At 37.9% G+C, this 27,661-nt stretch overlaps 1 protein-coding gene across 2 annotated transcripts; it reads right to left on the reverse strand.

Moving 5' to 3' along the window:
• Window positions 1–1,658: 1,658 nt before the first annotated feature.
• Window positions 1,659–27,661, reverse strand: LOC137049691 (zinc finger protein 260-like). Of its 2 annotated transcripts, none has more exons than XM_067428300.1 (3): window positions 26,478–27,120; window positions 21,425–21,731; window positions 1,659–3,014 (listed from the first exon to the last, which is right to left on the reverse strand). In XM_067428300.1, the coding sequence occupies exons 1-3, from the start codon at window positions 26,850–26,852 to the stop codon at window positions 2,185–2,187; spliced, it is 1,512 nt and encodes a 503-aa protein (XP_067284401.1). In that variant the 5' UTR covers window positions 26,853–27,120; the 3' UTR covers window positions 1,659–2,184. The 2 variants fall into 2 exon arrangements, with proteins under 2 accessions (XP_067284401.1, XP_067284400.1); XM_067428299.1 differs by lacking the exon at window positions 26,478–27,120 and adding an exon at window positions 27,183–27,661 and having other exon boundaries at window positions 1,668–3,014.

Here is a 27,661-nt window from a genome sequence, read left to right on the forward strand (position 1 = left end):
TGGGTGTACATTACCCCTTACTTATCCCTTCATCACTGCACCTGTTAGTGGGTGTGATATAATTGGCAGCAAGTGAACATTTTGTCCTGAAGGCAGGAAAAATAGGCAGCGTAAGGATTTGAGCAAGTTTGACAAGGGCCATATTGTGATGGAGAGATGACTGGGTCAGAACATCTCCAAAACTGCAACTCTTGTGGGGTGTTCCTCGTCTGCAGTGGTCAGTATCAATCTAAAGTGGTCCAAGGAAGGAAAAGTGGTAAACCAGCGACAGAGTCATGGGTGGCCAAGGCTCAATGATGCATGTGTGGGGAGCGAAGGCTTGCTCATGTGTTTCCAATAAAATAAAATAAAACAAGTATATATCTTTTAATCTTAAACGGGTGACTTCTGTGTTATTCTTCTTTGTGGCGTATGATGTCATCACGTTGGAAAGTTCACACATGATGTAGATGAAAGTACCGACTCAGTGCCAAAAAACTAATTCTCATGTTCTCCTTCAAATTTTAAATTGTCCCGACACGTTTTACCTTTATTTACAGTACATCTGGAAAGTATTCAAAGCGTTTCACTTTTTCCATATTTTGTTACGTTACAGCCTTATTCTAAAATGGATTGAATAATTTTTTTTCTTACAATTCTACAAACAATACCACATAATGACAATGTGAAAGTTTGGTTGAAATCTTTGCAAATTTATTAAAAATAAAAACATACATATACATTATTATGACAGAGCTCCCAGTGTTTCTCTGTGGAGAGAAGATAACTTTCTAGAAGAACAACCACCTTTGCAGCACTCCACCAATCAGGCCTGTATAGCAGAGTGACCAGATAGCACATGACAGCCCACATGGAGTTTGTCTAAAGGCACCCGAAAGACTCTCAGACCATGAGAAACAGAATTCTCTGCTCTGATGAAATTCTTTGGCCTGTATGGCAAGCATCATGTCTGGAGGAAACCAGGCACCACTCATCACCTGGAGAATATCATTCCTACAGTGAAGCATGGTGGTGGCAGCATCATGCTGTGGGGATTTTCAGTGACAGGAACTGGGAAAGATAAATGCAGCAATATACAGAGACATTCTTGATGAAAACCTGCTCCAGAGGGCTCTGGACCTCAGACTGGGACGAAGGTTCATCTTCCAACGGCTCAAAAATAGGTGTGCCAAGCTTGAAGCATTATACTCAAAAAAGAATTGAGACTGTAATTGGTGCCAAAGGTGCTTAAACCAAATGAGCAAAGGCTGTGAATACATATGTACATGTGATTTTTTTCATTTTTTATTCTAATAAACTTCCAAAGATTTCAAACAAACTCCTTTCACTTTGTCATTATAGGGTACTGCTTGTAGAATTGAGGGAACATTAATTTGATCTATTTTGGAATTGGGCTGTACGATTAAAAAAAAAGTGAAGCGATGTGAATACTTTCCGGATGCACTGTATGTAAAGGCCATTTGATTTAGTCTTTGCTCATTCGTTTTAACACTGGGTCGGCACTTTCACATACGTCACAAGCTTGACCTTTCCGACGTAATGTGTCATATGTCATGCAAAAGCAGAACACAGAAGTCTTGCATATCAGGGTAAAAAGTTAATTTTTTATTTTAGAAAATGACAGATTGTTTGGCTAGATAAGACTATATTCCTCACCTGGGATCGTGCAGAGCATCTGAAGCCCTTTGAAACTGCATTGATTTGGACCTTCAACCCCTTGGTTGCCGTCAAAGTCCATTATGTGGAGAAAAATCCTGTAATGTTTTCCTCAAAAAAACTTAATTTCTTTTTGACTGAAGAAAGAAAGACATGAACATCTTTGATGAGATGGGAAGTAAATCATCAGAAAACTGTCTTTTTTTTAAATGAAAAACTAATCCTTTATTATGTTATTCAATCAAAACAACAACAAAAAATTATACACAGAATACTTAATTATACTTATATCTCGATCAAAAGATTTATGTACAGGCCAAATATACTTAGTGTAATTTTACATATATCCCTGACAAGTACATTAAAAGTAAACTAAGAGTATCCTCTCTTATTTTTAGTTTAAAATATACTAACAGTACACTTGTATCATTTTTTTGTATGGATACTCTTTAACTAAGAACACGAACAGGGTCTCAAATGTCTTTCTCCAGAGTGAATGCGAAATTGTTCCTTTTTCTAAACCTCTTGTCACACGAAGGAGAATGTAAATTTCTTTTCAGAATGAGTCTGCCAATGCCGTTTCAGGTTTCGGTGACATGTGAAACTCTTCTGACACTTTAGACACTTGTAAGGCTTCTCTCCAGTGTGAACTCTCAAGTGCATCTTTAGGCTTCCTAATTTCGTGAAGCTCTTTCTACACTGATGGCAGGTGAACGGCTTCGCTCCAGTGTGAACTCTCATGTGATTATCAAGGTTTGTTCTGTTTGTGAAAGTCTTTCCACAGCCATTGCACATGAAGGGCTTCTCTCCAGTGTGAAGTTTTACATGCTTCTTAAGGTGATAGCTGCCAGTGAAACTCTTTCCACACTGATGACACATAAAACAGTTCTCTCCTGAGTGAATCTTCATGTGTTTATCAAAGGTTTCCTTATATCTGAAACCTTTTCCACACTGACAAATGAACGGCTTCTCTCCAGTGTGAATTCTCATGTGAGTCTTAAACCCTCCTTTTCGTGAGAATCTCTTGCCACACAGTTTGCAGGTATAAGGACTCTCTCCAGTGTGACTTCTCATGTGTATTTCAAGGTTGTTTTTCTGTGCAAAACTTTTTCCACACTGAGGGCACATGAACGGCATTTCTCCAGTGTGAATTCTCATGTGTATTTCAAGGTTGTTTTTCTGTTTAAAACACTTTCCACACTGAGAGCATTTGAACGGTCTCTCTCCAGTGCAAACTTTCATATGGACTTCAAGGTTTCCATTTTCTGTCTGAGTCTGTGAGTAACTAAATGATTTTTCATGGCATTTCTCCTCCATTTCATTCAGTTCTTGACTCTCCTCTTTCAGTGCCATCAGATCTAGAGTGGAAAAAAAAATGTTAACACAAGTTAACAAAAGTTTAATTTCAAAGACATGAAAACATTTAAACAGACTCCTGAAAAAGGAGTAACCCAAGTAATCCAAGGAGTGGATTGGGATACCACAAGTCCTAACACAAATCTTGCAGAAGCAAAAACATTTCTTACTGCACATAGTAAACAAGACACTGACAAGAAATGTTATCAAAATGCTTAACTGTTATTGTATGTTACTGGGCATATGTTTTAACATTGTTTTTTTAGGCTCCACTGCAGCCAAACCATTGTGATGTTCTGTAGCCTATCAAAAGCTAAGTGAGTTTTATTACATTAATAAAAAAATGTTTAATAAAAAAATGCCCATGTTATTTATCATGTGTGGTGCTTTACTTTAGCTTGATATGACCACATTTATCTTATAGTCTGTTTAATTGAGTGCAAGGTTTTATATCTGTAATCCTGTGGTGTGTTTCCCTTACAATAGGGGCGTAAAAATCAAGCATAGAGTTAGTTCTGGCAGTTCATGTTAGTCAAGCTTGCATCAGCTGATCCATGTCAATCTATAGGGATACAACGCCTATCACAGCATATATATATATATATATATATATATATATATATATATATTAGGGCCGGGACTTTAACGCGTTAATTAAGATTAATTAATTACGTGACTTTAACGCGTTAATTAATTACGCAAAAAAAAAATTTTTTAACCGCATTTATTTTTGCACCGCGGAACGTTTTTCAATGAATCAGTTTCGACGGACCGATTATACTGGAACACCAACTAGCGCGACAACTACAACAACAAACCATGGGTGCGTCTCAATCCGCTCCCTAGTTCAGTAGTCAGGGCACTGATCAGGGAGTCAGCCCATTGACTTATGTCTTGATCAGTGCCCTGACTAGGGAACTAGGGAGCTGATTGAGACGCAGGGCATGCGTGAACATGAACGAAGAAGCTGATGAGACTGCTTTGCTTGGCCCCGTGGATGGGAAATTTTGTTTTAAAAAACGAAAGAATGGACGCGTCGTCAAGAGCATGGTTGTGTGCAAGCTATACAACAAGGAATTCGCGTATCACCGCAGCACATCGAGCCTCAAATATCACAAATATGCTTTTGCTTAACTTAATGGCAAACATTGCACTGGTCTGCTGGACTGAAATAAATAAACAATATTTTGTTGATTAAGCTTATGTTTTCAGTCATTATTCAATGGTATAATAAAAATACATGTGAAAAATTACTTCTCATTGTTCTCAGGTCAAATATTTATATGCGATTAAATGCGATTAATTTCGATTAATTAATTACAAAGCCTCTAATTAATTAGATTAATTTTTTTAATCGAGTCCCGGCCCTAATATATATATATATATATATATATATATATATATATATATATATATATATATATATATATATATATATATATATATATATATATTATTTTACAAAAAATAGTAAAATAAATATATATGGTCCATTCAGTATTATCAGTAGCTTTATCGTGTTGCTCAGGAGCTAATTCAATGGCGAAATCAGCAGATTAAAAACTGCATCATATCAATAGGAATTGTGCAATTGGTAATTTAGCAATAGGGATTTGTTCCCCATCCGGATTTTACCTGATTCAATTTTGCGAAATTGAACAGTGCCAAATTCGCCTTTTGATTCGGAAGTGACCTGAATAAGCATTGCTTCTTAAATCGCTGCTTTATTGACATTGACTCTTTGCATGCAATCTCACTGAAGGTATACTAACATGACTGCCTCAAAAACAAAGTTTAGATGAGATCTGCACTCCATGCATGAAGGAGGACAAGGCCGGCCCTGACCAATTTGCTGCCCTAGGCAAATTTTACTTGGTGCCCCTTGTATCAAGGTTTTTATATGTTGGTTGCGTTATATACACATACATAAATATTATATATATATATATATACACACACAGACAGACACACGACTGGTTCACTATCTTTGTGGGGACTCTCCATTGACGTAATGGTTTTTATACCGTACAAACCGTATTTTCTATCCCCTTACACTGCTCCTGCCCCTAAACCTACCCATCACAGGAAACATTCTGCATTTTTACATTCTCAAAAAAACTCATCCTGTATGATTTAGAAGCCTTTTGAAAAGTTGGGACACTTCAATCTCAGGTTTTACTATCCTCATGGGGACATTTGGTCCTTACAATGTAATATAAACAAGGGCACACAAACACACAAATCTCTGTATGTATGTATGTATATATCCTCCACTAAACTATGCATGTTCATGTTTTCACCATGAATTAAACTTAAGAAATTTGTATATTTAGTGTGCATTTTATTTTTTGCTATTTTAGATAAACCTGTATCATTACTAATTTCAGAAAATACCCCCTTAAAATTGCACAACTGAGGAAAAACATTAGGCTAGTAAAAACATTAGACTAAAATTATATATGTTTATAAACAATTGACATGATTTTTTACAGATTCTGATCACCCAGAACAGCTGCTTACATAAAGTTTATGGTAAAAATAACTGGAATTAATTAGCAAGCATTCATATTTAGATAATGCAATTAGATAAACTGTTCATTCATTTCATCACTTTACCTCTGTCTTTATCCCCTTATTCCTTATCTTTCCTGTAGCAGAGGGCTTTGGTCTTTTTGACACATATTTGGCCATCCGTCATAAATAATTAGGCAACTTTCACTGTCTGGCACGAGCGAACAAGCACATTAAAAACGAATGCAATCCTGTCTGTTAGATGCGCGAGAGGCGACGTGACAACAAAATTCCCAATGTTAAACTGATCGCGCACTCAATATCGGACACACTAAAGCACTCGCCTGGCAGGGGAGATTGATGCGGCGGTCTGGAATGAGTCTGGGGATTTGGTTAAGGTTTTAAACAGTAATAAAACCGTTAAAAAAAAAAAATCACTCATTTTGGTGCCCCTATGGACGAGTGGCAACCCTAGCATTTGCCTATTTCGCCTATGCCACGGGCCGGCCCTGAAGGAGGATATCTTGAATGATGAGATGAATCATCACAGCTGGCTATATTTCACACTCCATTCATCTCTCAATGTCTTCACGAATCTATCAGGTTATTGGCAGCATGCTTGTTGCTTAAGGCTATCTGGGTATCATCAACATACAATTGTGGTCAGAATTATTGGCCCCCTTGGTAAATATGACCCCCGTATATAAAAAAAACCCATTTTTTTTATCCTTTTGATCTTTTATTAAAAATAAATCAAATTGATTGAGGTAAAACAACCATCAATTCTTTATCATCTTTGACGATTGTGGTCCTCACAGTTCCTGGAGGGCCACAGTCCTACAGAGTTTAGTTCTATTCCTGCTTCAACACAAATACCTGTAGTTTTCAGATAAGCCCGATTTGCTGGATCTGTGGCCTGATGTACGTTGTGTGTACGCAATTTTTCACGCACAGAGATTTATTAAAAAAAATTATCTAGGCATAAAATTCTTCACACCGTACAGACACTCTAGATCATGCGTACTCACTTTTACTGGAACTCTGTTACACACATTTAGATTAAATATAGTCACATAAATAGAGTTAAGCACTGCAATTTAATTGAATCATTATCCAGAAGTTGCATCATTTTTTATATTAATTTAAATAAACATTTTTGTAGCGGATGCACTGCTTTTGAATACTTTTCCTGTCTCATGCTGCATTTTTTATATTTAAACTAGCGAAGATTGCTTGGCGCATAATAATGATGCTTCCATTTGTATTCTAAATAGCACAACTCACGTTCTGAGAAAATATTTTAATGTGAATTATGATCAATGATGCGCACCTCATACCGTGCCCGAACACGATTGTCCCCTCTCCCCACTAGGGGTGTGCACGAATATTCGAATATTCGATCTGTAATTAACATTCGAAAACTAAAAATACTATTCGAATTTTATTTTGTTAATTGGCTGGCAGTAAATGCAGTTGTAGCAGATATCAAGTGGTACCCTCAGGACAGAAGGACAGCCAAACATGGATGAGATGAAGGATGTACATTAATTTACTTTAAAGAAAAAGTAGGTTGGAGCAAAATTAGAAAACACACACACAGGAAGGCATACTGTCTCACTCCGCACTTCCCCGTCTGCATTCACAGTTAGACTGAGCGCGAACGCTTAAAGGGGAAGCGATAACGCATCCTAAGGTGCGCCACTTATTAAGGCCCCACCTACAACAATTGGTAGGAACTCCCGACTGGAACCATTGAAAATTAAACATAAATAACAATGAAAGGGTAACATTAAGTTGTAATGAAGTTAAAACATTTAAAAAAATATTTCTTTCAACACAAATAAGGTAAGGTAAAATAAAATAATAAAAGTAGGATGACATAAAATAAAAAGTCACAAGCAACTGGCTACACAGTGAATCCATGAGAAATCCCTCTAAATCTCGCAGTTATAACTCAATCCACTGGGTGGCGTTGTGGAGCAGGTTAATAAGTTAAGTGCATTTGATCACAATGTCGTCGTCTGCCTCGCAATGTTTGGAATTAACGTTACTTCGATGAAAATTGAAAATGCTGTTACAAAATGGAGTTACTTTTGATGAAATCAATTACTGAAACTGAGTTGTAATAATATCACCACCACAAACGAGAATCACATGAAATCCAAACACCAGTGGAATGAGCGATCACTGCTCAGGAGTGCAGGTAAGATCATCTGTAGCTACCCCGAGTGAGAACTTATGATAGCAAAATGATCTCGAGACAAATGCTTCCTTTAAAGTTCTTTGAGGGTTTATGAACAGAAAACACAGTTCTTCACTCAAACTTCACTTAACCGTTATCTTTGTCTCCGCAACGCCTGTCAGTGGCGCATTTTCTCACCCGAGAATATCATAATCCAATAATATTATAGTTTATCTCTACATGAAAATGTGAAACAATACAAAGTAAACACATCAGCCATATCAAACACACACACACACACACACACACACACACACACAGAGGTCGGTAGGCTATAGCCTATTGACGTGTGTGTGTGTGTGTGTGTGTGTGTGTGTGTGTGTATGTGTGTGTGTACATCACGCTAACTGACGCGCTCTGCGCTCGTGCTCTTTGAGCTTATAATGCTTTTGTTCTTTAGGCATTTTTTTACACTGTTTAATGTTATAAAAACCTTAAGATATAACGTAAGCGTGTTGTGTACATTGCCTAATCATAAGCTTGTTCAGAAATGGTGACGACATGTTTAGAGAAAAAAAGAAAGAAACATCTCTCTCATTTTCTCAAAATACCTAATTTAAATAAACGAATATTCGAATATTCGATTTTTATGAGCCCAAATATTCGAATACAATATTTTGGGAAAATGCCCATCCCTACTCCCCACTCCCCCGCTGGCCTGCACTCACATTGCACTTAACGTACCGGGCTGGAGCATACTTACATCATTCACAATGCAACTTTTTGTTTTGAAGAAGACCGGAAAAAAGCACCTTCGCAAATAGACTGCCTAATAGATTTATAATTTATGTCGTGCAGCAATTTTCCCTTGATTGCACTACACGCATCAGAAGATTATTACAGTGGCAGCTGACTTTGTGGTTTGCGAGTAAAGCTGCAAGTTCCTACATCATTTCATGTTAATCAATAGGGTGAGATAAGGCCTAATGATAACCCTTTTTTGTGACATTTACACTGGAAAAAATAAGGACTACCCGTTTCCATTAAAAATATATACCGGTAATCATCCTAAAATATAACTATTTAATTTATAGAGAAAACAGCATACATTTAATTTAAAGCAATTTAAAATACTATTTGTCCAGTGGAAAAGATAGAGGATTGATTAACTAAAGATTGACTAACTCTGAAAACCTTCTAAAATGTATTTTATACAACAAGGCAAGGACACTGAACGATTTTTAGCAATGTAAAATGACGGCAAATAGTTGGTGCCTCCTTTTCTTAATGTCTTGTACCATTAAACATGGCATCACATGGATGGGATTTTGCATGGAAATGATAGGCTACAGATGATGTTATGCATAGTAAAACACACTTAATGTTTATTTTGGGGAGGAGATGGAGTGGAGATGCATGTAATGCACAATCTTTCACTGACTGGGTTTTATCAAAATAATTTTGCGCAGTTTCTGGCATTCGTGAAATTATACACGAGGCCCCAGGTGTTTATAAAATATGTAGTGATTTAGATAAATCGAACATCAGAGGGATTTGTAATATCTGTACAATGTAGTGATGCAGTTAGACAGACGTTTAGCCCCATCATACACAAGGGCTCGACAATAAGGACTCCCTGATGGCCCCGGGCCAGCGTTAAGGACACGGGAGCCAGTTGATGGAACTGTCACTTGCCAGCCCGGGCCACTGCAATATCTTCGCTGAAGTTGATAATTTATGCATTTGTAAGCTTTGCCTATTTAAATATTCAAGCGCTCATTAGCAACAACGTAGTCTCTCAGTTTGGTTCTCGAGCGACACAGCACCACGCAACCACGCCACTCGTCTCACAGCGCACGAATATTCACACAAAATTGACGGTAGAGATCTGCGCGGGACAGATTTTGCCCGCTCCCGCAAGATTTTTTCCCGCTCCGGCAGAATACATATATTATTTTCGCCCACTCCGCGCCAACAAACAATCCAGATATCACAATGTATGATTTTTTAACTATTTATTTGAATGATACAGCTTCAAATAAGTATTTAAACACCTGAGAAAATCAATGTTAATATACAGTATGGTACAGTAGTCTTTGTTTGCAATAACAGAGGTCTAACGTTTTCTGTAGTTTTTCACCAGGTTTGTACACACTGCAGGAAGGATTTTGGCCCACTCCTCCACACAGATCTTATCTAGATCAGTCAGGTTTCTGGCCTGTCGCTGAGAAACACAGAGTTTAAGCTCTATCCAAAGATTCTCTATTTGGTTTAGGTCAGGAGACTGGCTAGGCCACGGTACAACCTTGATATGCTTCTTACAGAGCCACTCCTTGGTTATCCTGGCTGTGTGCTTCGGGTCATTGTCATGTTGGAAGACCCAGCTTCGACCAATCTTCAATGCTCTAACTGAGGGAAGGAGGTTGTTCCCCAAAATCTTGCAATACATGGCCCCGGTCATCCTCTCCTTAATACAGTGCAGACGCCCTGTGCCATGTGCAGAAAAACACCCCCAAAGCATGATGCTACCCCCCCCATGCTTCACAGTTGGGAGGGTACTTATCATTCTTCTTCCTCCAAACATGTTTACTGGAATTATGACCAAAAAGTTATATTTTGGTCTCATCTGACCACATGACTTTCTCCCAAGACTCCTCTGGCTCATATGGCACGGAAGGTTCCCCTGCTTAAACCAGCACATGTCCAGGCCCGTCTTAAGTTTCTTCCATTTTCTAATGATTGCTCCAACAGTGGACCTTTTTTCACCAAGCTGCTTGGCAATTTCCCCATTTCCCCAGCCGTGATGCAAAGCAAAATGTAAGCAATCTGTACTGTTACACCCCTAGGCATAACATATGCGAGGGGGTGCCACAACATTGTGAACATTTTCAAAGGGTGCCATGAATGAAAAAAGGTTGGGAAACACTGGAATAAACTTGTAAGTAATCGGTTAACAGAGGTGGTTTAGGTTCATTTACACTTTTTCAATTAGATTGTAATTGTTTTAATGTGGATCGAATATTGGAATTATAGACTAAATTGAAGATAAATGCACAACTTAAATGCTAACCATGAATGTTTCTTCTGTTTAGTAATTGCTGTCTGATGGCTGAACAAAAATCAAATCCAGTATGGCAGCATTTCACTGAGCCAACTCCAGGGAATGCCAGGTGCAATATCTGCAATTTACTGGTGAGCTTGGGAGCTGAAAAAGGTAAAAAGAAAAGTATAAAGGTAAATTGATGCCATATAGAATTGCAAGCGTAGGGTAAGATTTGTGAAAGTGTACATAAGATTGCAAGCGTAAATTAAATTTGCATGGACAAGATAAGTTTTGCAAAGGTGTAAATTACCTTTCAAGTGTAAGAAAAAAATATTTGCAGCATTTTACTGTTATGCATAAGTGTAATTCATGTATTGTGAAACTGCAGCTTCATGTTAACGCAAAATAAATATGATCTGTATTCTTCTGACTTCCATTTTTCTGCGCTTACCCTTTTGACACGTTTATTTCGCCAAAATACGGCCAAAAGCATTGCACGCCTGTGAACATCGATTTGCAAGCGGAAAAAACAGAGTCAGGAACTGCGAAATAGATTGAGCGTGTAAAACCAACCTTTGTGTAAAAAAAATAAACTGTTGCAACTGTCTAAATGACTTGTTGTGTGCGTAGGGCAAAAAAGGCTCCCGAAATAAACCGATTTGCACAGTTCCGTCTTTCTTTTAGCTGCGCTTACAGTTTTGGCACGATTCTGTCACTGACTGAGTTTATCAAGCACGAGGAGGAAGGCGGGTCCACGTTCTTCTGGAGCCAATCAAATGAGCTGCTCGATTTACTCTTATCTGATTGGTTCAACCAAGTTGGTTCAAACCTCAGACGCCAGAACACATCTTTATCTTCATTTTACTTTTAATGCACAAATACATATAAATAAACAAACAAACAAATAAATAAATAAAGCACAATTGCTTACTAATCTGTGCACCATTAGGTTTAAGACTTATATGTTTCTATCCTGAATTCTGAGCTGGTGTGTTGAGAAAGAAAATGTATGTGAATTCAGTGCATGTATCATCATCATCATCGTCATCATCATCATCCTGCCAGATATAAGTTTGTAATCTTGATACTGCTAAAAGTAGACCTAGCATTTGCACTGCATGCATAATATCACCTGACTACTGATCAGAGGCGATTCCAAAATTATTATTATTATTAGTAGTAGTGTAGTAGTAGTATTTTGCTAAAATTAGTTCATAATAACAAAAATATGTTTTCCTTTAACGTATTTTAAGGGTACCTCTAAATTATGCACCATTTATCATCTGTAATGCCATCGTTTAACCTCTAGATGGTGGTATATCCCTACTGTATGGCTGTGTATTCCTTGTTTGCTGAATTTTGATTCAGACATAATTAGTTAGTTTGCATTTGATTTGGATATATATATATATATATATATATATATATGAATCATTATAAAAGGCTACTCTTTGTCAAAGTTGAGATTTATATTGATTTGAAGTATCAGTTTTGTATTATCCTACAGTCAAATCTGGACAAAGAGAAAGCATTTCCTTTTTCATACTAACTATAAAATAGCTTGATCTGTCTACACAAACACAAAAACACAACGATGTTTCAAAATATATAATTGATTGTTAAATACCATGAAATGTGGTCTGAAAAAGTTATTCAGAATGGTATTGTTACATGGCTATTAAAGAATGCGAATGAAATGTTTTGATTGTGAACTTTAACATCAGCTCAGTGGTGTTTAAATATATATATATATATCAATACAATTCCAAACCAATGACTACACCAGTTCGAAATTCAGGATGAAAACATAAGTCTAAAATGCACAGCTTATTTAGCAATCGTTATTTATTTATTTGTTTATTTATATGTATTTGTGCATTAAAAGTAAAATGAAGATAAAGATGTGTTCTGGCGTCTGAGGTTTGAACCAACTTGGTTGAACCAATCAGATAAGAGTAAATCGAGCAGCTCATTTGATTGGCTCCAGAAGAACGTGGACCCGCTTCCTCCTCGTGCTTGATAAACTCAGTCAGTGACAGAATCGTGCCAAAACTGTAAGCGCAGCTAAAAGAAAGACGGAACTGTGCAAATCGGTTTATTTCGGGAGCCTTTTTTGCCCTACGCACACAACAAGTCATTTAGACAGTTGCAACAGTTTATTTTTTTTACACAAAGATTGGTTTTACACGCTCAATCTATTTCGCAGTTCCTGACTCTGTTTTTTCCGCTTGCAAATCGATGTTCACAGGCGTGCAATGCTTTTGGCCGTATTTTGGCGAAATAAACGTGTCAAACGGGTAAGCGCAGAAAAATGGAAGTCAGAAGAATACAGATCATATTTATTTTGCGTTAACATGAAGCTGCAGTTTCACAATACATGAATTACACTTATGCATAACAGTAAAATGCTGCAAATATTTTTTTCTTACACTTGAAAGGTAATTTACACCTTTGCAAAACTTATCTTGTGCATGCAAATTTAATTTACGCTTGCAATCTTATGTACACTTTCACAAATCTTACCCTACGCTTGCAATTCTATATGGCATCAATTTACCTTCATAGAAAAACACCAAAAATTTGTGGAGTCACCTGAGGTGTCACCATCTCCAGGCTTACAAAGATGCACAGAAAGAAAAAGAAGCAGCTACCTCTACATCCAATGTATCTCAGCCAACTCTGAGCATCAAACATTTCTGGCAGAATTCGGATGCCAGGTCAAAAAAACTTGACACTTTAATTGCCGAAATGATTGCTACAGACAATCAGCCATTTACATTTGTCTCAGGTAGTGGTTTACGAAGGATGGTGGCTGCAATGGAGCCAAGATACAACCTAAAAACTGAGAAGTACTACCGCTTTTGTCTTTCACGACAGACTGTTGGTCTGGGGACACTGAAGCACTGATGAGTCTAACATATTTTATTGACAACAAATGGGAAAGGAAACAAGTCATCCTAAATGCCAAGGACATGTCTGGCTCCCACACTGGAGAGTACTTCAACAACATGTTCATCAGCATGCTGAAGTACTGGGACATCAGCCATGGCAGTTGTACTTGTGCTCCGTGACAGAGGTGCTAACATGGTTTAAGGCCTCGGATTGGCAGAAATGCCAAGTTGAAGAACATGGCTAAACATTTCAACCACTCGGTGCTCGCAAAGCAGAATCTGAAAAAAATTCAAAAAGAACTTGGCCTCCCACAGCACAGCATCATTCCGTCTGAACCCACTCGCTGGAACTCCACGCTCCACATGATGCAGAGGATGCTGGAGCAGAAACGAGCACTCAACGTCTATGCTGGAGAATATGGAAAAGTTGCTACTTCAACTGCAGATCAATGGGACAGTTTCCAATTTGATTGACACATTGGAACCTGTTGAGGAAGTCACCCTCAAGATCAGCAGGTCAGAGGCTTCCATCTCCAGTGTTATCCCAAGCATTGCTGTGCTGAAGATGGTGCTTCAGGCAGAGGGTCCTAACACGAGGGGGATTAAAACACTAAGAGAAACAATGCTACAAAGCTTGCAGAAAAGGTTTGCAAGCATGGAGGAGACAAAACCTTTGGTGCTAGAGACACTGCAGGACCCTCATTATAAGGGTCATGTCTTTTTTTCCGTGGAGACACTGACCAAGGCAAAACAATGGATAAAAGAGGAGCATGCCATTGTGTCCGAGCAACTGAATACTAAGAATACCTATAAACAGAGAAGGGTGGAAAATGAAGAATTACCTGGTCCCTCCAGTGTTCTTGAACAAATGTATGCAAGCATCTTATGCTTGCATACATTTGAAACTCCTAATGAAACTCCTACTCAGGATAGTGATGATGATCATCACATCTCTGAGCAGCTGGATCAGTACCTTCGTGAGCCATTGATTGACAGAAAAACTGGTCAGCCACTGGAATGGTGGAAACCGAATACATCCGGCCTATACCTTCTTGCAACCCTTGGCAAGGAAATTCCTGTCTACCACCCTCCTCTGTTCCCAGCGAGAGTTAGTGAGATTTTTTATGATAACAAGAGGAGCCGCCTCACAGGAGAACATGCTGAACAGTTGTGTTTCCTGCATGATAACCTGCCTTTCTTAAACTGGGAGTACTGAGAACTTTCACTGAAAGATGGGTAGAATGAGGAAGACTCGGGGACTGCAACTGAGTTCAAATTGTAGCACATTCCTTTTTATATTTTCTGTAATGTTTATAAAAAATGTCCTTAACTCAAAAATGAGGGGTTTGCTGCTGTTTGCAGATGTTCTGTGTCAAACATAAATGTTGCTGGCTGCTAGTGTGTTTGCAGCACTACTACTATTATTTATTTCTTATTTACATTTTTCAGTTTCTTTTATTTTTATTTATAAAGTTTATTTAAACATATTTAAGTTTACATTTATGTTCTAACAAACTTGAATTTGATAAATGCTCTGAAATGTTTAGGTAAATAAGTGAATTTATATGTATTTATATTACCTGTTTTATATATTTAATACTTGGTCAGTTTATTGATTTGTTTGGTTAACTTTAGATAAATATTTTATTGTAATACCTTCGAGTTTCAAGTCAGTGTTCAATAAATAATAAGGTTTAGAAATGTTGTGCATCCACTTATTATTAGCGTGACATTTTGTCATACAAATGAAGGGGAAAACCTTCAAACAAAAATATTGGCCAAAAAAATCAGCAACACACATCGGTCGATCTCTAGTTCAAATACTTATTTTCCTCACACTGTGTGTGTGGTGTGGGGTGGTGTGTGTATATAGTTCAGGCCAAAAATTTGGACAAATTACTATTTGCAATGTTTTTGAAAGAAGTTTCTTCTGCTCATCAAGCCTGCATTTATTTGATCAAAAATACAGATTTTTTTTTTAAATATTGTGATGTATAATAAATTGAAAACCAAATATTTTAAATTGTAATTATATATTATCATTTATTTCTGTGATGCAAAGCTGAATTTTCAGGATCTTTACTCCAGTCTGGTGTCAAGAGTCTATCAGAAGTCATTCTAATATTCTGATTTATTATGAGTGTTGGAAACAGTTCTGCTGCCTTATATATTTGATGAATAAAAGGTTCAAAAGAACTGCATTTATTCAAAATAAAAATAAAAAATAAAGAAAAAAATGACAAATTACTGACCAGTAGTGTATATTGTTGTTACAAAAGATATCCATTTTGTAAAACATTTGTTTTTTTGGCTTCTTTTTTTTGTTGTACTTTTTATTCATCAAAGTATTATAAAAAAAAAAGTATCACAGGTTATGAAAAAATATTAAGCAGCAGAACTGTTTCCAACTTTGAAAATGAATCATATTAAAATTATTTCTGAAGGATCATGTGACACTGAAGACTGGAGGAATCATACTGAAAATTCAGCTTTGCGTCACAGAAATAAATGATAATTTAAAGTATAATAAATTGCAAACCAATTATTTTAAATTGTAATATATCACCATTTGTATTTTTGATTAAAAAAAATGCAGGCTTGATGAGCAGAAGAAACTTCTTTCCAAAACATTACAAACAGTAATGTGTCCAAACTTTTGGCCTGTACTGTATGTGTATAATATTATAATAACAATATAAAACATGTAACAGGCAAATAAATGTACAGTAACATGTATTTATTGCAAAAACGGACACAAAAAAAACTGTTAAAAAGTATTAACTCATGTTACATTCCAAGTCTTCTGAAGTCATATATCTTCATGTGAAGAGCAGAGTGTATCTTAATGTTTTAGTCATTGAAATGATGTTGCGTCCCTTTGTGAACAGAACACGCACGCACTCGTTCATGTTTCTCATTCAACTGATACAAACGACTCTTTAGAATGATCGGTCACGAGACATACGAGAGCCAATGGCATTTTAAAATCAAAGCTGACGTAATTGATCACGAGACACACAACAGCCAATGCTGTCAAAGCTGACCTGACGTTTCTTCCGGCGGCAATATTTTAAATGTATTAATCTTTGGTGGATGGACTCGACGTTACTGAACGTTTTTGGGGATTTTCTTCACACAAATCAATCGTTTGGCCTCGGAACACTTGGAGTAGTTGTACTTTCTGAATAAATTGTGCCTGCAGTCGTATCTGCCTGTTATATCCTGTTTTTTATAATACACAAATGGGTAGGTTTAGGGAAGGGTTTGAGTTACGCGTTCAAAAAGTGTCTGAATACGTGTGTGTGTGTGTGTGTGTCCACAAGGTAAATGGATTTATAAACATACTAAATTATGTTTCGTAAAAATGCAGAATATTTCTTGTGATGGGTAGGTTTAAGGGCAGTGTGTGTGTGTGTGTGTGTGATGGGTAGGTTTAGGGGTAGGGGCAGTGTAGGGCAATAGAAAAAACGCTGTTGATAAACACGCTAAAAAGCAATTATGCATCTGGATAGCACGCAAAAATGGCATACGAATTGGCGTGTCATACATATGACAAATGGCACATATAACTCCACAAAATAAGCCTCAGAATTTATCAGTTATACAACAGCATGTTCACATATATTTTCAAATCAGAGAACAAATGGCGAATTGAATTATAGTTGTCACAGGATATATGTATTTGTGTAATGGTGAGCTTATACTTGTGTGTATTGTGTTGCATGTAAAGCCTAGTTCAGACGGCACGATTTTCAAACTCGTCGGGTCACTGCTCTTTTCACACTGCATGACTATCTGGGGTATCATTCAGTCACTGCTGTGTTCACACTGCACGATGGATCGACGACAGAGGAGTTCACACTGCATGACTGAACAAGAGGAAGAATCGGCGACAACTGGTGCGCGAACTACGTTTCCCAAACACACGTGCGATGTGACAAGTAAACAACGCAAGATCACACCTGCATCACACCGGGGTTCTCGCACGAGACTTGGAATTGTTATTAAAAATGATAAACTGCATAAAGTTTGCTTCAAATTGTATGTGCGCTGATTTGTGGAGAAAAAGAAAAAAGATTATGGCGGAAGAAATTGTTGGAGAGACAGAGGGAGCCAGGATTGTGTTCTTTTGCAAAAACAGTTTGAGGTAAATAAACAATTTTGTAATGTGCTGCGGCTGTGGCTGGATGTGCAAATGTTTGGCCTTTGTTTCTGTTTGATAGAATTGTAAATATATCTATTAAAATACTGATATTCTGCTCTATGACTCCTCCCTGAACCTCCTGCTGCCCTGTATCTCACTCTCTCATTGGCTGTCGGTGTAATTTTCAGTTAGAACTCATTTCACAAAGCAGGAGTTTCAATCGCCGACAGGTCCAGATATTTAGCATGCCAAATATCTCACGGGCGTCTGCGATTCTCTCCGATTGCGTCTTTGATTATTCTCACTGCGTAATCATCACTCGCGTGCAGGAGCACCAATTTGCCAATGATCTCGGGCATTTGTCGGCGATTCCACAAAACCTGTCGGTGACTCAAAATCGGGGCAAAAATCTGGCAGTGTGAACTAGGCTTAAGATGTAATGGTCATTTGCAGCATGCATTTGTGGGAAGCTTTGATGGTTTTAATGAGAGCTAAATAAAACTGTCTGAATCAGAAAAGGCCGTTGCTGTGCTGTCACCTGTCAATCTCCCCACACCGCTAAACCACGCCCACTTTTATAGCATTTTTCAAAACTGTGGTTTTTCAAAACTGTGGTGAGAACTGACTGCTGCTGAAACAGGGGGGTTTCATGACCCTTTAAATAACTTAGTTACAGGGCTTACCATCTCAACGCAGTGAGAGTTAGTGGAAAGATGCACGTCTTAGACAACTGTTTTATGATAGAAATGTTCAGTAACGGTCTCTCACTTACCGCTTTATAAAGATAGCTGACATTTTACACGTTTATTTCCTTTATCGACTAGGGGTGAGAGAAAATATTGATACACGTGAATATCGCGATATTATGTTTGGCGATACTGTATCGATTCTCAAAAACGCTGTATCAATATTTATTTATTTACATCCAAGATTCGTGGCTTTGTGTTCGGTTTAAACCACAGAATGTATAACACCCAACCGCTAGATGGCAGTGTTATCTCAGAACGTATAACTGACACAGAGCCGGAGAAGCGCAAGGTGAAAGTGCGTGCATCACTAGTGTTTAGATTAGCAAACCCAGCTCAAGACGATAGCATTATTCCGCTCCTGAAGTATACAGAGCTGAAGTGTGGACTCATTTTTGCTTCAGCTAAAAAGAAGCCACTAAGTAAATCGACAAGAAACATTTTGTTTGCAAAACAGGCCAACTTATAATCTAATACTTGGGAAACACATTGAAACAGAGCTCACTTAACATCCTAACGTCACCCGCGCTGCTGAGAAGTGCTTCGATAGAATGTACTGCACGTTTTCCTCTCAGTAACAAAATAAACACACACCAAAACTGACAGCGGTGGCAGGAGAATGAAAGATCATAGCGATGTGGATATGGATGCACCAGCTCTGCAGTTCAGTTCTTGAAATAGCACTTTATACAATAGACTGCTTTATAGAAAACAGCTTTAGGCCCCGATCACACAGAACGCGTTTTTCAGGTTCGAAAACGCGAGGCGCACTGCACTCCCTTTTTTGGTCGGCGTTTTTTCATTCAAAAGTGCACTTTAATGTTTCTAGGCAACCCCCGAATCACCTGTACTGTCAGTCAAATCAATGGACGGTCAACACAACGGAAGGCCCGCCTCTTCATTTATTCGTTTGGACAACAGAACATAAGCGTGATGATGTTGCGCGCTATTCTGCTCAGTTGACTTTTTTTCAACTTCATGCGCTCGCAGCGCTCCTTCAGAAACGCGAGGCGCCCAGGGCGCATAAGCAGCGCGCATAACGCTCTCTGCCAACCGAAATCCATTCAAAAAAGGCGCCTCTCGCTGCAAAAACGCGTTCTATGTCATCGGAGCTACTGTGTTAAATATAAAACAGTCATTCAGTCATGAAATGGACTGCACTTTCTGTTGTTAAATAGGGCTATACTGTGAACCTTTAAAACATATACACATAAAGAATCCTGCAGTCAGATTACATTTCCCTTAACTTAGATTGCACATTGCATATGATTAGTGATATATATTATAGGCTGTATTAATTAAATAAAATACTTTGTCTCGTGTTTTAGGCTTATGGTTGTGTTCTTTATTCTTTTAAATTATAAAAAACAAAAACACAAAAAAAAGAAATATCGCAATATATTGCCTCTCTTACAATATCGGAATATATCGTATCGTAACCCCTGTATCGTGATACGTATTGTATCGCCAGAGTCTTGGCAATACCCAGCCCTATTATTGACAAGAGCTACTTATGTCAGAGAGAGTTTCTGGTGGTAAATTACGAAGGAAATTCGGTAACACTTTACAATAAGATTGTATTAGTTAACATAAAATAACCATGAACAACCCCTCTGTTCAGCATTAGTTAATCTTTGTTAACCTTAACGTTCATGTTAGTTCACAGTGCCTTAACTAATGTTAAAGGGATAGTTCACCCAAAAATGAAAATTCTGTCATTTACTCACCTTCATGTTGTTCCAAACCTTTATGAGTTTCTTTCTTCTGCTGAACACAAAAGATGATATTTTAAAGAATGTTTGTAACCAAGCAGTTATAACAACCATTCACTACCATAGTAGAAAAAAAGGGTAGTGAATGGTTGTTCTATCTGCTTTGAGTTTGTTACAAAAATTCTCCCGAATATCTTTTTTTGTGTTCAGCAGAAGAAAGAAACTCATACAGGCTTGGAAAACCATGAGGGTGACTAAATAACGACGGCATTTTCATTTTTGGATGAACTATTCCTTTAAGAAGATTTAGTAATACATTATTAATGTTGAAATACATTTTAAAAAACATATACAAGTCACAATGGACTATAAGTCGCATTAGTGCAGAAGCAGAGCGGGAGCGGTGCGCGGCTGCTCGCTGTACATAATCGAGCAGAAGAAAGAAAGTTTGTGAGTGAGAAACTTGTGAGGGACTGCCGAAAAGCAGATGTTACTTTAACTGTAATGAAGAAAACAAAGAAAGCTAATCGTGGACTGTAAGCAAGATGGCCAGAGCTGAAGGAACAAGTCCACAGATGGATGCTTAAACAACGCTCTGTCATGCGAGATGAACGCTGTGTGAATCGTTCTCCGCTGCATATTTTACTACATGCAGTTTGTAATTTGCAGAATAGGATTTTCTTTATGGGGGCATTTTGTTTGTGTTCAGTCTTTCTAAGTTGTTGTCTTTAAGTAAATATTTCAGTTAAGAGTTTTTTCTGTTTTCAGTTATTTTTTTCAGGGGTAGGCTACAGGAGTGACAGAGCACCCTCTCGCAGCTATATGTTTATTCTTGTCAGTCAGTATTAATTAAATTTGATATACATGTCGCACCTGACTATAAGTCGCAGGACGTACCAAACTATGAAAAAAAGTGCAATTTATAGTCTGGAAAATACGGTAATCCTTGTTGGTGCAACCCACCTTTAGACCTAGAACCTAATTTACACTTCTTTTTTTCTTCTTACAAAAACCCTTTTCAATTTCTTTGTTTATAATAATATAAAGGATACCCCTAAGCACAAAAGTGAAACTCTGTGTATGCCGATGGCCAATTAGTTTTAATCTGACAGTTACGTGAAGTAAATATAAAGAGATGCATGAAGCAGAATGACAGAAGAAAGTATTTGAGAATGAAACCAACCTGTTTGTTCCTCAGTATCTTCTTGTTTCACACTGAATGTTTCTTCAATCCTCATGTCTTCACTCTCCTCTTTAATAAACGTCATCTTTGTTTGTTCCTCAGCATCTTCATGTTTCACACTGAATGTTTCTTCAATCCTCATGTCTTCACTTTCCTCTTTAATAAATGCCATCTTTGTTTGTTCCTCAGTAACTTCTTGTTTCAGACTGAACACTTCTTCAATCTTCAAGCCTTCACTCTCCTCTTTAATAAAGGCCATCTTTATATTAGCGTGTTGCGTAGAGCTCAGCTGCTTCAAGAGTTTTCCCTAAGTGTTTAGACAAATGTTTAAGATGAGAATGATTCATAAAGTAAAATACATCCAAATTGAATATCTGGGTGCATCTCAAGCCGCGTTTCCACCACAGGAACTTTACCCAGGAACTAGGAACTTTGGGGTGGTACTCGATGTGTTTCAACCGCAGGAACCAGGGTCTAAATGAAGTTCTGGGTAAATACTTCCCCCTCCAGACGGCCCTGTTTGCGAGGTAGTACTTTTTCAAAGTTCAGGAACTTTCGAGGGGGGGACTTGGGCGCTGAACATGCTAATTGGTTAAGCTTACGCAGCCTTTTATTTCAACCGCCATTTTGAAAAGTCTTTTGCGAGGTTGAGACGCCAGTAAATATAAGTATTGCTCTCTCTGTCTGATGGCTCACGTTTGTCTCAGCCATTTCACGGTCAATGTTTGTAATAGCTGATAATAACAAACACTGTCATTTTAAATCTAGCTTAACACGCTTTCAGAATACGCTAGTACTCTTCACAAGTACATTTTGTTAATTACCTCTTTAATAAACCAATACATAACCAGCAAAAGCAGCACAGCTTGAATCTCTTCCATACTCGTTATTTTTTTATACTCCATGCGAACGACCTGACCTGATTACTTTTAAGTGTGTGTCCTTACATGACGTGACAGCGTGCGCCACACTCACCAGGCTATAATGTTGACAAGAGAGGAAAGTAGTGGGACTACAGATGGAAATTGGCCCTTGGTTACAATCCGGCATGTTTACATGCATGTATTCCATGTTTTGTTCATTAACATGCACTGTCCAAATCAAATATAATTTAAAAATGTAAAAAATAAAGAAAGTTACTTTTTCTGAGGGGTAAACTTTTTATTTCATAAGACGTTATGAAGATAATGTTGGAATAATGACAGACACAGCCTAGCTCTCATCTTGACAGCATATTGCCCCAGGCAGTTTTTACTTTAACAGTGCCTGACAGAAAAATAATTTTTTTCTGAGATGATCATTACACTTTACAACAAATAAATAGCTTATATAACACTGTGTATTAGTGCTGGTGGCCGTTAAGAGTTGCTCTGGCTACAGTTAACACATTCCAGCTGGTAGAGAGGACAGCGTCGACATTTCTGATGCGGCAGACAAACTGCAATGATTGCGATTGAAAGGCAGCACATGTAAACACCAGATCGTTTGAGATAAGGTCTCATGTAAACAGTCCACTAAATCTTCCAATCGGAATGACAAAAGAGTGAGCATGCAAACATGGCTAGTGTCGCGCAAAAATGATTACTGTCCGTCGCTGACTAGGAGAAGCAGTCCTACATCACCGGACTAATTTGCCTAATCTTCATGGTACTTTAGACCTCGGTAGAAACGCAGAGAATAGCAGGTCTGGGGGGGAAAAAAAAGTTCCTGGTACAAATTGTTCCAGGTAATTTTGGTGGAAACGGGGCTTCAGTCAGCTCTAGTTCAGTGTCAGCCACTGGTAAGAGAGTTAGTCAAAGAGAAAGAGAGTTAAAGGATTAGTTTATTTCTAATATAAAATTTACTGATATTTCACTCACACCTCTTCTCAGTAAATTAGATTTTTTTTTGAGGATTTTTTTTTTTTTTTTTTTACAAACAAAATGTTGAAGGTCCAAATCAATGCGCTTGGAAGGGCTTCAGAGGCTCTGCACGATCCCAGACGGGGAATAGGGTCTTGTATAGAGAAACCATCAGATACACACATATATATATATATATATATATACATATATATATATATATATATATATATATATATATATATATATATATATTTTTTTTTTTTTATATTATATTTTTTTTAACCTAAATTGGGCATCTTGCACTGCTCAACATTAGCCTGACAAGCCAGACCCACATCAAGATGTTTGGTCTGGAAACTCACCATTGACAGGGCTCAATCCGAGGGGCGGGATAAACGGTTGTCTTTCAAACTCCCTCTGCACGCGATAGGATAGCGCTACAACCAACCAGAGCAACGAATGTGAAACAGAGCTTGTTGATGGATTAAACATTCACTGTATCCGGTCAGCAAAACTCCGAACACATCTTCCCTTTCTAAGAATGACTTCAGTGCCGTTCTTTGTTCTTTTCTCAGAGAAAAGCTTAACTCAAGTCTTCCAGAGTCGCGGTCAAAGCTGATTCGAAAGACCGCCGTTCGCCAGTTTCTGTGTTTACTAGAAGCACGCAAACGCAACTCAGCCGTCGTCATTATGGCCCCGCCCACCGACTCTATACACGATGTGATTGGCCTGGCAAGAGTTAGGCGAATACAGGCAGATTAAATTTGCTGCCGCTAGGGTGCGTCTAGATTTCTAGGCTATTTCTAACAATGTCAGGCGATTTTTCGAGTGTTTTCTAGTAAAGGTATAGTTTGTATTAGTCCTTGCATGTTTGCTTGGTGCTGTACTACTTCTGCCTACATTTAGTGTGAGGTTTTTCGACATGATTGTACAATCACTAGCGAGCGCAGACCAGCGCTTGATAAGAAATTTAGGTTAAGTGTTTCTTTTTTTTTTTTAATGCCAATCGTCTATAGTTTCACTACACAAGACACTATTTCTCATCTGGGATCATGCAGAGCCTAAGCCATTCAAAGCCCGTTGAAGCTGCTCTAATTTGGACCTTCAACCCGTTGATTGCAACTGAAAACCATTAATTGAAGAAAAATCCTGGAATGTTTTCCTTAAAAAAAAACTAATAAAAAAAGGAATTTCTTTTTGACTGAAGAAAGAAAGACATGAACATCTTGGATGAGACGGGGTTGAGTAAAATATCAGAACATTTTAATTTTAAGTGAACTAACCCTTTAAAGGACTTAAATGATTAGACAAAAAAACTCTTAAAACTAGCACAACAAATAAATAAAGGAACACAGACTATACAGACCAGACAATTAATATTAAGGCATTTATGATTTACATCCGATACGCATTGATTAAGATGATATTAAAGGGTTAGTTCATCCAAAAATGAAAATTCGGTCATTAATTACCTACCCTTATTGTCATTCGACACCCGTAAGACCCCCGTTCATGTTCGAAACACAAATGAAGATATTTTTGTTGAAATCCGATGGTTTAGAAAGGTCTTCATTGACACCAATGTAATTTCCTCTCTCAAGACCCATAAAAGGCACTAAAATCGTGTATCAATTCATGATTCGGATCGCCAAAGTCATGTGATTTCAGCAGTTTGTAGGTTTGACACGCAAAACAATACACTGATTTATAATGGGTTGCGCAGAAAAACTATTCCAGTCGCTTCATAAAATTATTGTAGAATCACTTTAATGAGATGGATTTTGTAACGTATGTCTTTGGAGCCTTTTATGGGTCTTGAGAGAGGAAATTACATTGGTATCAATGAAGGCCTGTCTGAGCCATCGGATTTCAACACAATATCGAACTTGTGTTCCGAAGATGAACGGAGGTGTCCAACGACATGAGGGTAAGTAATTAATGACAGGATTTTCATTTTTGGGTAAACTAACCCAATAATAGATAACACCGTCATGAAAACATTATAAGTAGATTTGTAAAGTTGTCATTATACATTTTTGTGTTGTTCATTCACACTGGTGAACTGTAGGTGTTGTCCGAGCACTGTGATTCAAACGCTTAGAAACTGAATCATTTTGAGAAGATTTTGATTCAATTGAATCTGAATTGGTTTCGAAAAACTCAGTTTCTCTCTAGCATTACAGTGACCAAACAGCGAGTTTATGATGAAGATGAACTGCTTCACATTAAACGGAATGAAATGAGACAATTTTCAATTACTTAAGTGTGGATTCATAAAAACCATGCTCATTCATATTAGATACATAATAAATCATAAGATACAGTTTCATTTCTACATTCTCCTAAAATTGTACAAATGGGTTGTATTAAGTTCTTCCACACAATAACCGGAAATACGTAATTGTTGTGGAATCGGTGTTCTCGTCAAGCAAAAACGAATCAGAAAAACACACCTGGGCCAAAAAGAAATGAACAATTAGGCCTATTTACACAAGAATCAGATTACGTAGCTATAAAGAATCAGCGTTACATGACACGTCCTCCTTGACCAAGATGAACTGTTTGTCCAGACTTTAGCTACAGTTCAACAGTTAAAACACCACGCAATGTGCACAATTCAATTTTTTTTTTTTTTTACATGCAACTAGTACTTTATAGAATTATATATATTTTTACTTTAAAATACGAGCTTTACTTTAAAAAAATGTTTTACTTTTATATACAAGCTATAATGATAATATTTACTTTTTTTGGAGTAGACATAGCACTGAATAAGAATAAATACGAATAGACATGAAACTAGACACAATAAAAACATAAATGTTGATTAACATCAAGGTTATACATTTTAAAACTAAATATATTCACAATTTATGGGAGGCATTTTGCAAAAGTCTTAATCTGTTCAAGTAAGAGTATGTGGTAATTTGAATATAGTTTAAAAAAAGAAAGAAAAAAAAGCCTTAAGTAGGCTACAACAAGAACACAACCAGAGAATCGGGCAGTGTTATGAGGTACGAACACGTCGACTTTTTTGGGACTTTAGCTTTCGCCGTATGGCCAGAGTTAGAGATAATTGGGATGCACGGAGATGAGAATGGTATGTAAGTTATGGGTCATATGGATTTATCAAACTCTGGGGGATAAGGTGAATAAGCTAAAGTCCCAAAAAGTCGCAGTGTTCATTTAAATGAGGTGGGATTTCTTACCGAGAGCGACATCGTATAACCGTGGTCTAGTTTTAAAGCTCTCTTTGCCATTTCCAGTTTTTGGCACCGCTCATACTCAGGGTCCTCCAGGGTGAAATCGTTCCAAGGGAAAAGAGTAGGGACCGTCCCTGGTTTCAAGCGGCGAACGGTGATCCCTAAACTGTAGTCGTCTGACGCGAAGTGTCTGCTGCAGACATAAGTGCTGCCCCTTTTAATTTTAAAGGTTGGCCCTTCCTCCCGCCGGATAGCCTGAATCCATTTTCGCCGAACTTCCCCATTAACAGGGAAGGCATGAAACGACAGGTACGGCTGCTTTTGTGCATAACAACAACAGCCCGGTACGCTACAATAACTCTTGCTCGTTGCTTGCGCCATTTGTTTACCTGTTGCCCTGACCTATGAGGATGAAGATTACCACGACGATTGCGTATTTCCGGTCACAAATACGGAAGTTGTGTTAAAGGTCTATTGATATACACTTACAAATTATTAAAAACAAACCTTTCTTCAGGCAAAGCACAGATGCCGGAGCGCGTGAAAAATTAAAATTTAAACAAAGTCACTAAGCTGTTTTTACACGGTTTAAAATATATTGTCAATGTTTGCATTGCGGCGCTTTGCAACAAAGTACAAACATCACGTTGCTTCACGTTATTAACTGATTTGGTTGGGGATAAAAAAGAAGCGAGAGAAAAAAACACTCACAGTGCACGGTACACATTTTCGACGAGTTGCATCCCTGACGGATCCGCGATTGTGTCTCGCGCCGGTGGCCGAACCTGACGGCGGACCGGGAGGTGCTGTGTGCACCGAAGGAACCGCACCAGCTCTGAGTCTCACTTGATTCTTGCTTCGGCATCCCATGTTAAACTCCATCATATCGCCGGGATGATAATCCTCTGGTTTAAAGTGAAAGCCACACACCACAGCGTTTCTTGAAGCAGACGCAGAAGTGAAGTCCCGTCTTTTCGCCTGCACAAAACGCACCCAGGCACGGAATATAGCACTGTCCTTTTTCTTCTTAGGAAACCTGTGGACTCGGTGTCCTGACAGGTTGGAGTTTGTGCAACCACCACAAACACAATAATTTACCATGACGGTGATTAAAAGAAAAAAACCTACCGAGAAATACACTGACAACCGCTCCTACTGAATGAACCTACTCTCTCACACAGCGCAGTCTC

Source organism: Pseudorasbora parva, chromosome 20 (genome assembly GCF_024679245.1).
Source record: "Pseudorasbora parva isolate DD20220531a chromosome 20, ASM2467924v1, whole genome shotgun sequence".
NCBI classification, from domain to species: domain Eukaryota; kingdom Metazoa; phylum Chordata; class Actinopteri; order Cypriniformes; family Gobionidae; genus Pseudorasbora; species Pseudorasbora parva.

What these genes read in the sequence shown, in the direction of transcription:
- LOC137049691 (XM_067428299.1), bottom strand. Translation starts at nt 27,572, where the DNA reads ATGGTAAATTATTGTGTTTGTGGTGGTTGCACAAACTCCAACCTGTCA. An exon ending in GAAAATGTGTACCGTGCACT is followed by an intron (nt 21,732 to 27,182) that starts GTGAGTGTTTTT and finishes CTAAACACTTAG; the next exon opens with GGAAAACTCTTGAAGCAGCT. An exon ending in AGATACTGAGGAACAAACAG is followed by an intron (nt 3,015 to 21,424) that starts GTTGGTTTCATT and finishes TTTCCACTCTAG; the next exon opens with ATCTGATGGCACTGAAAGAG.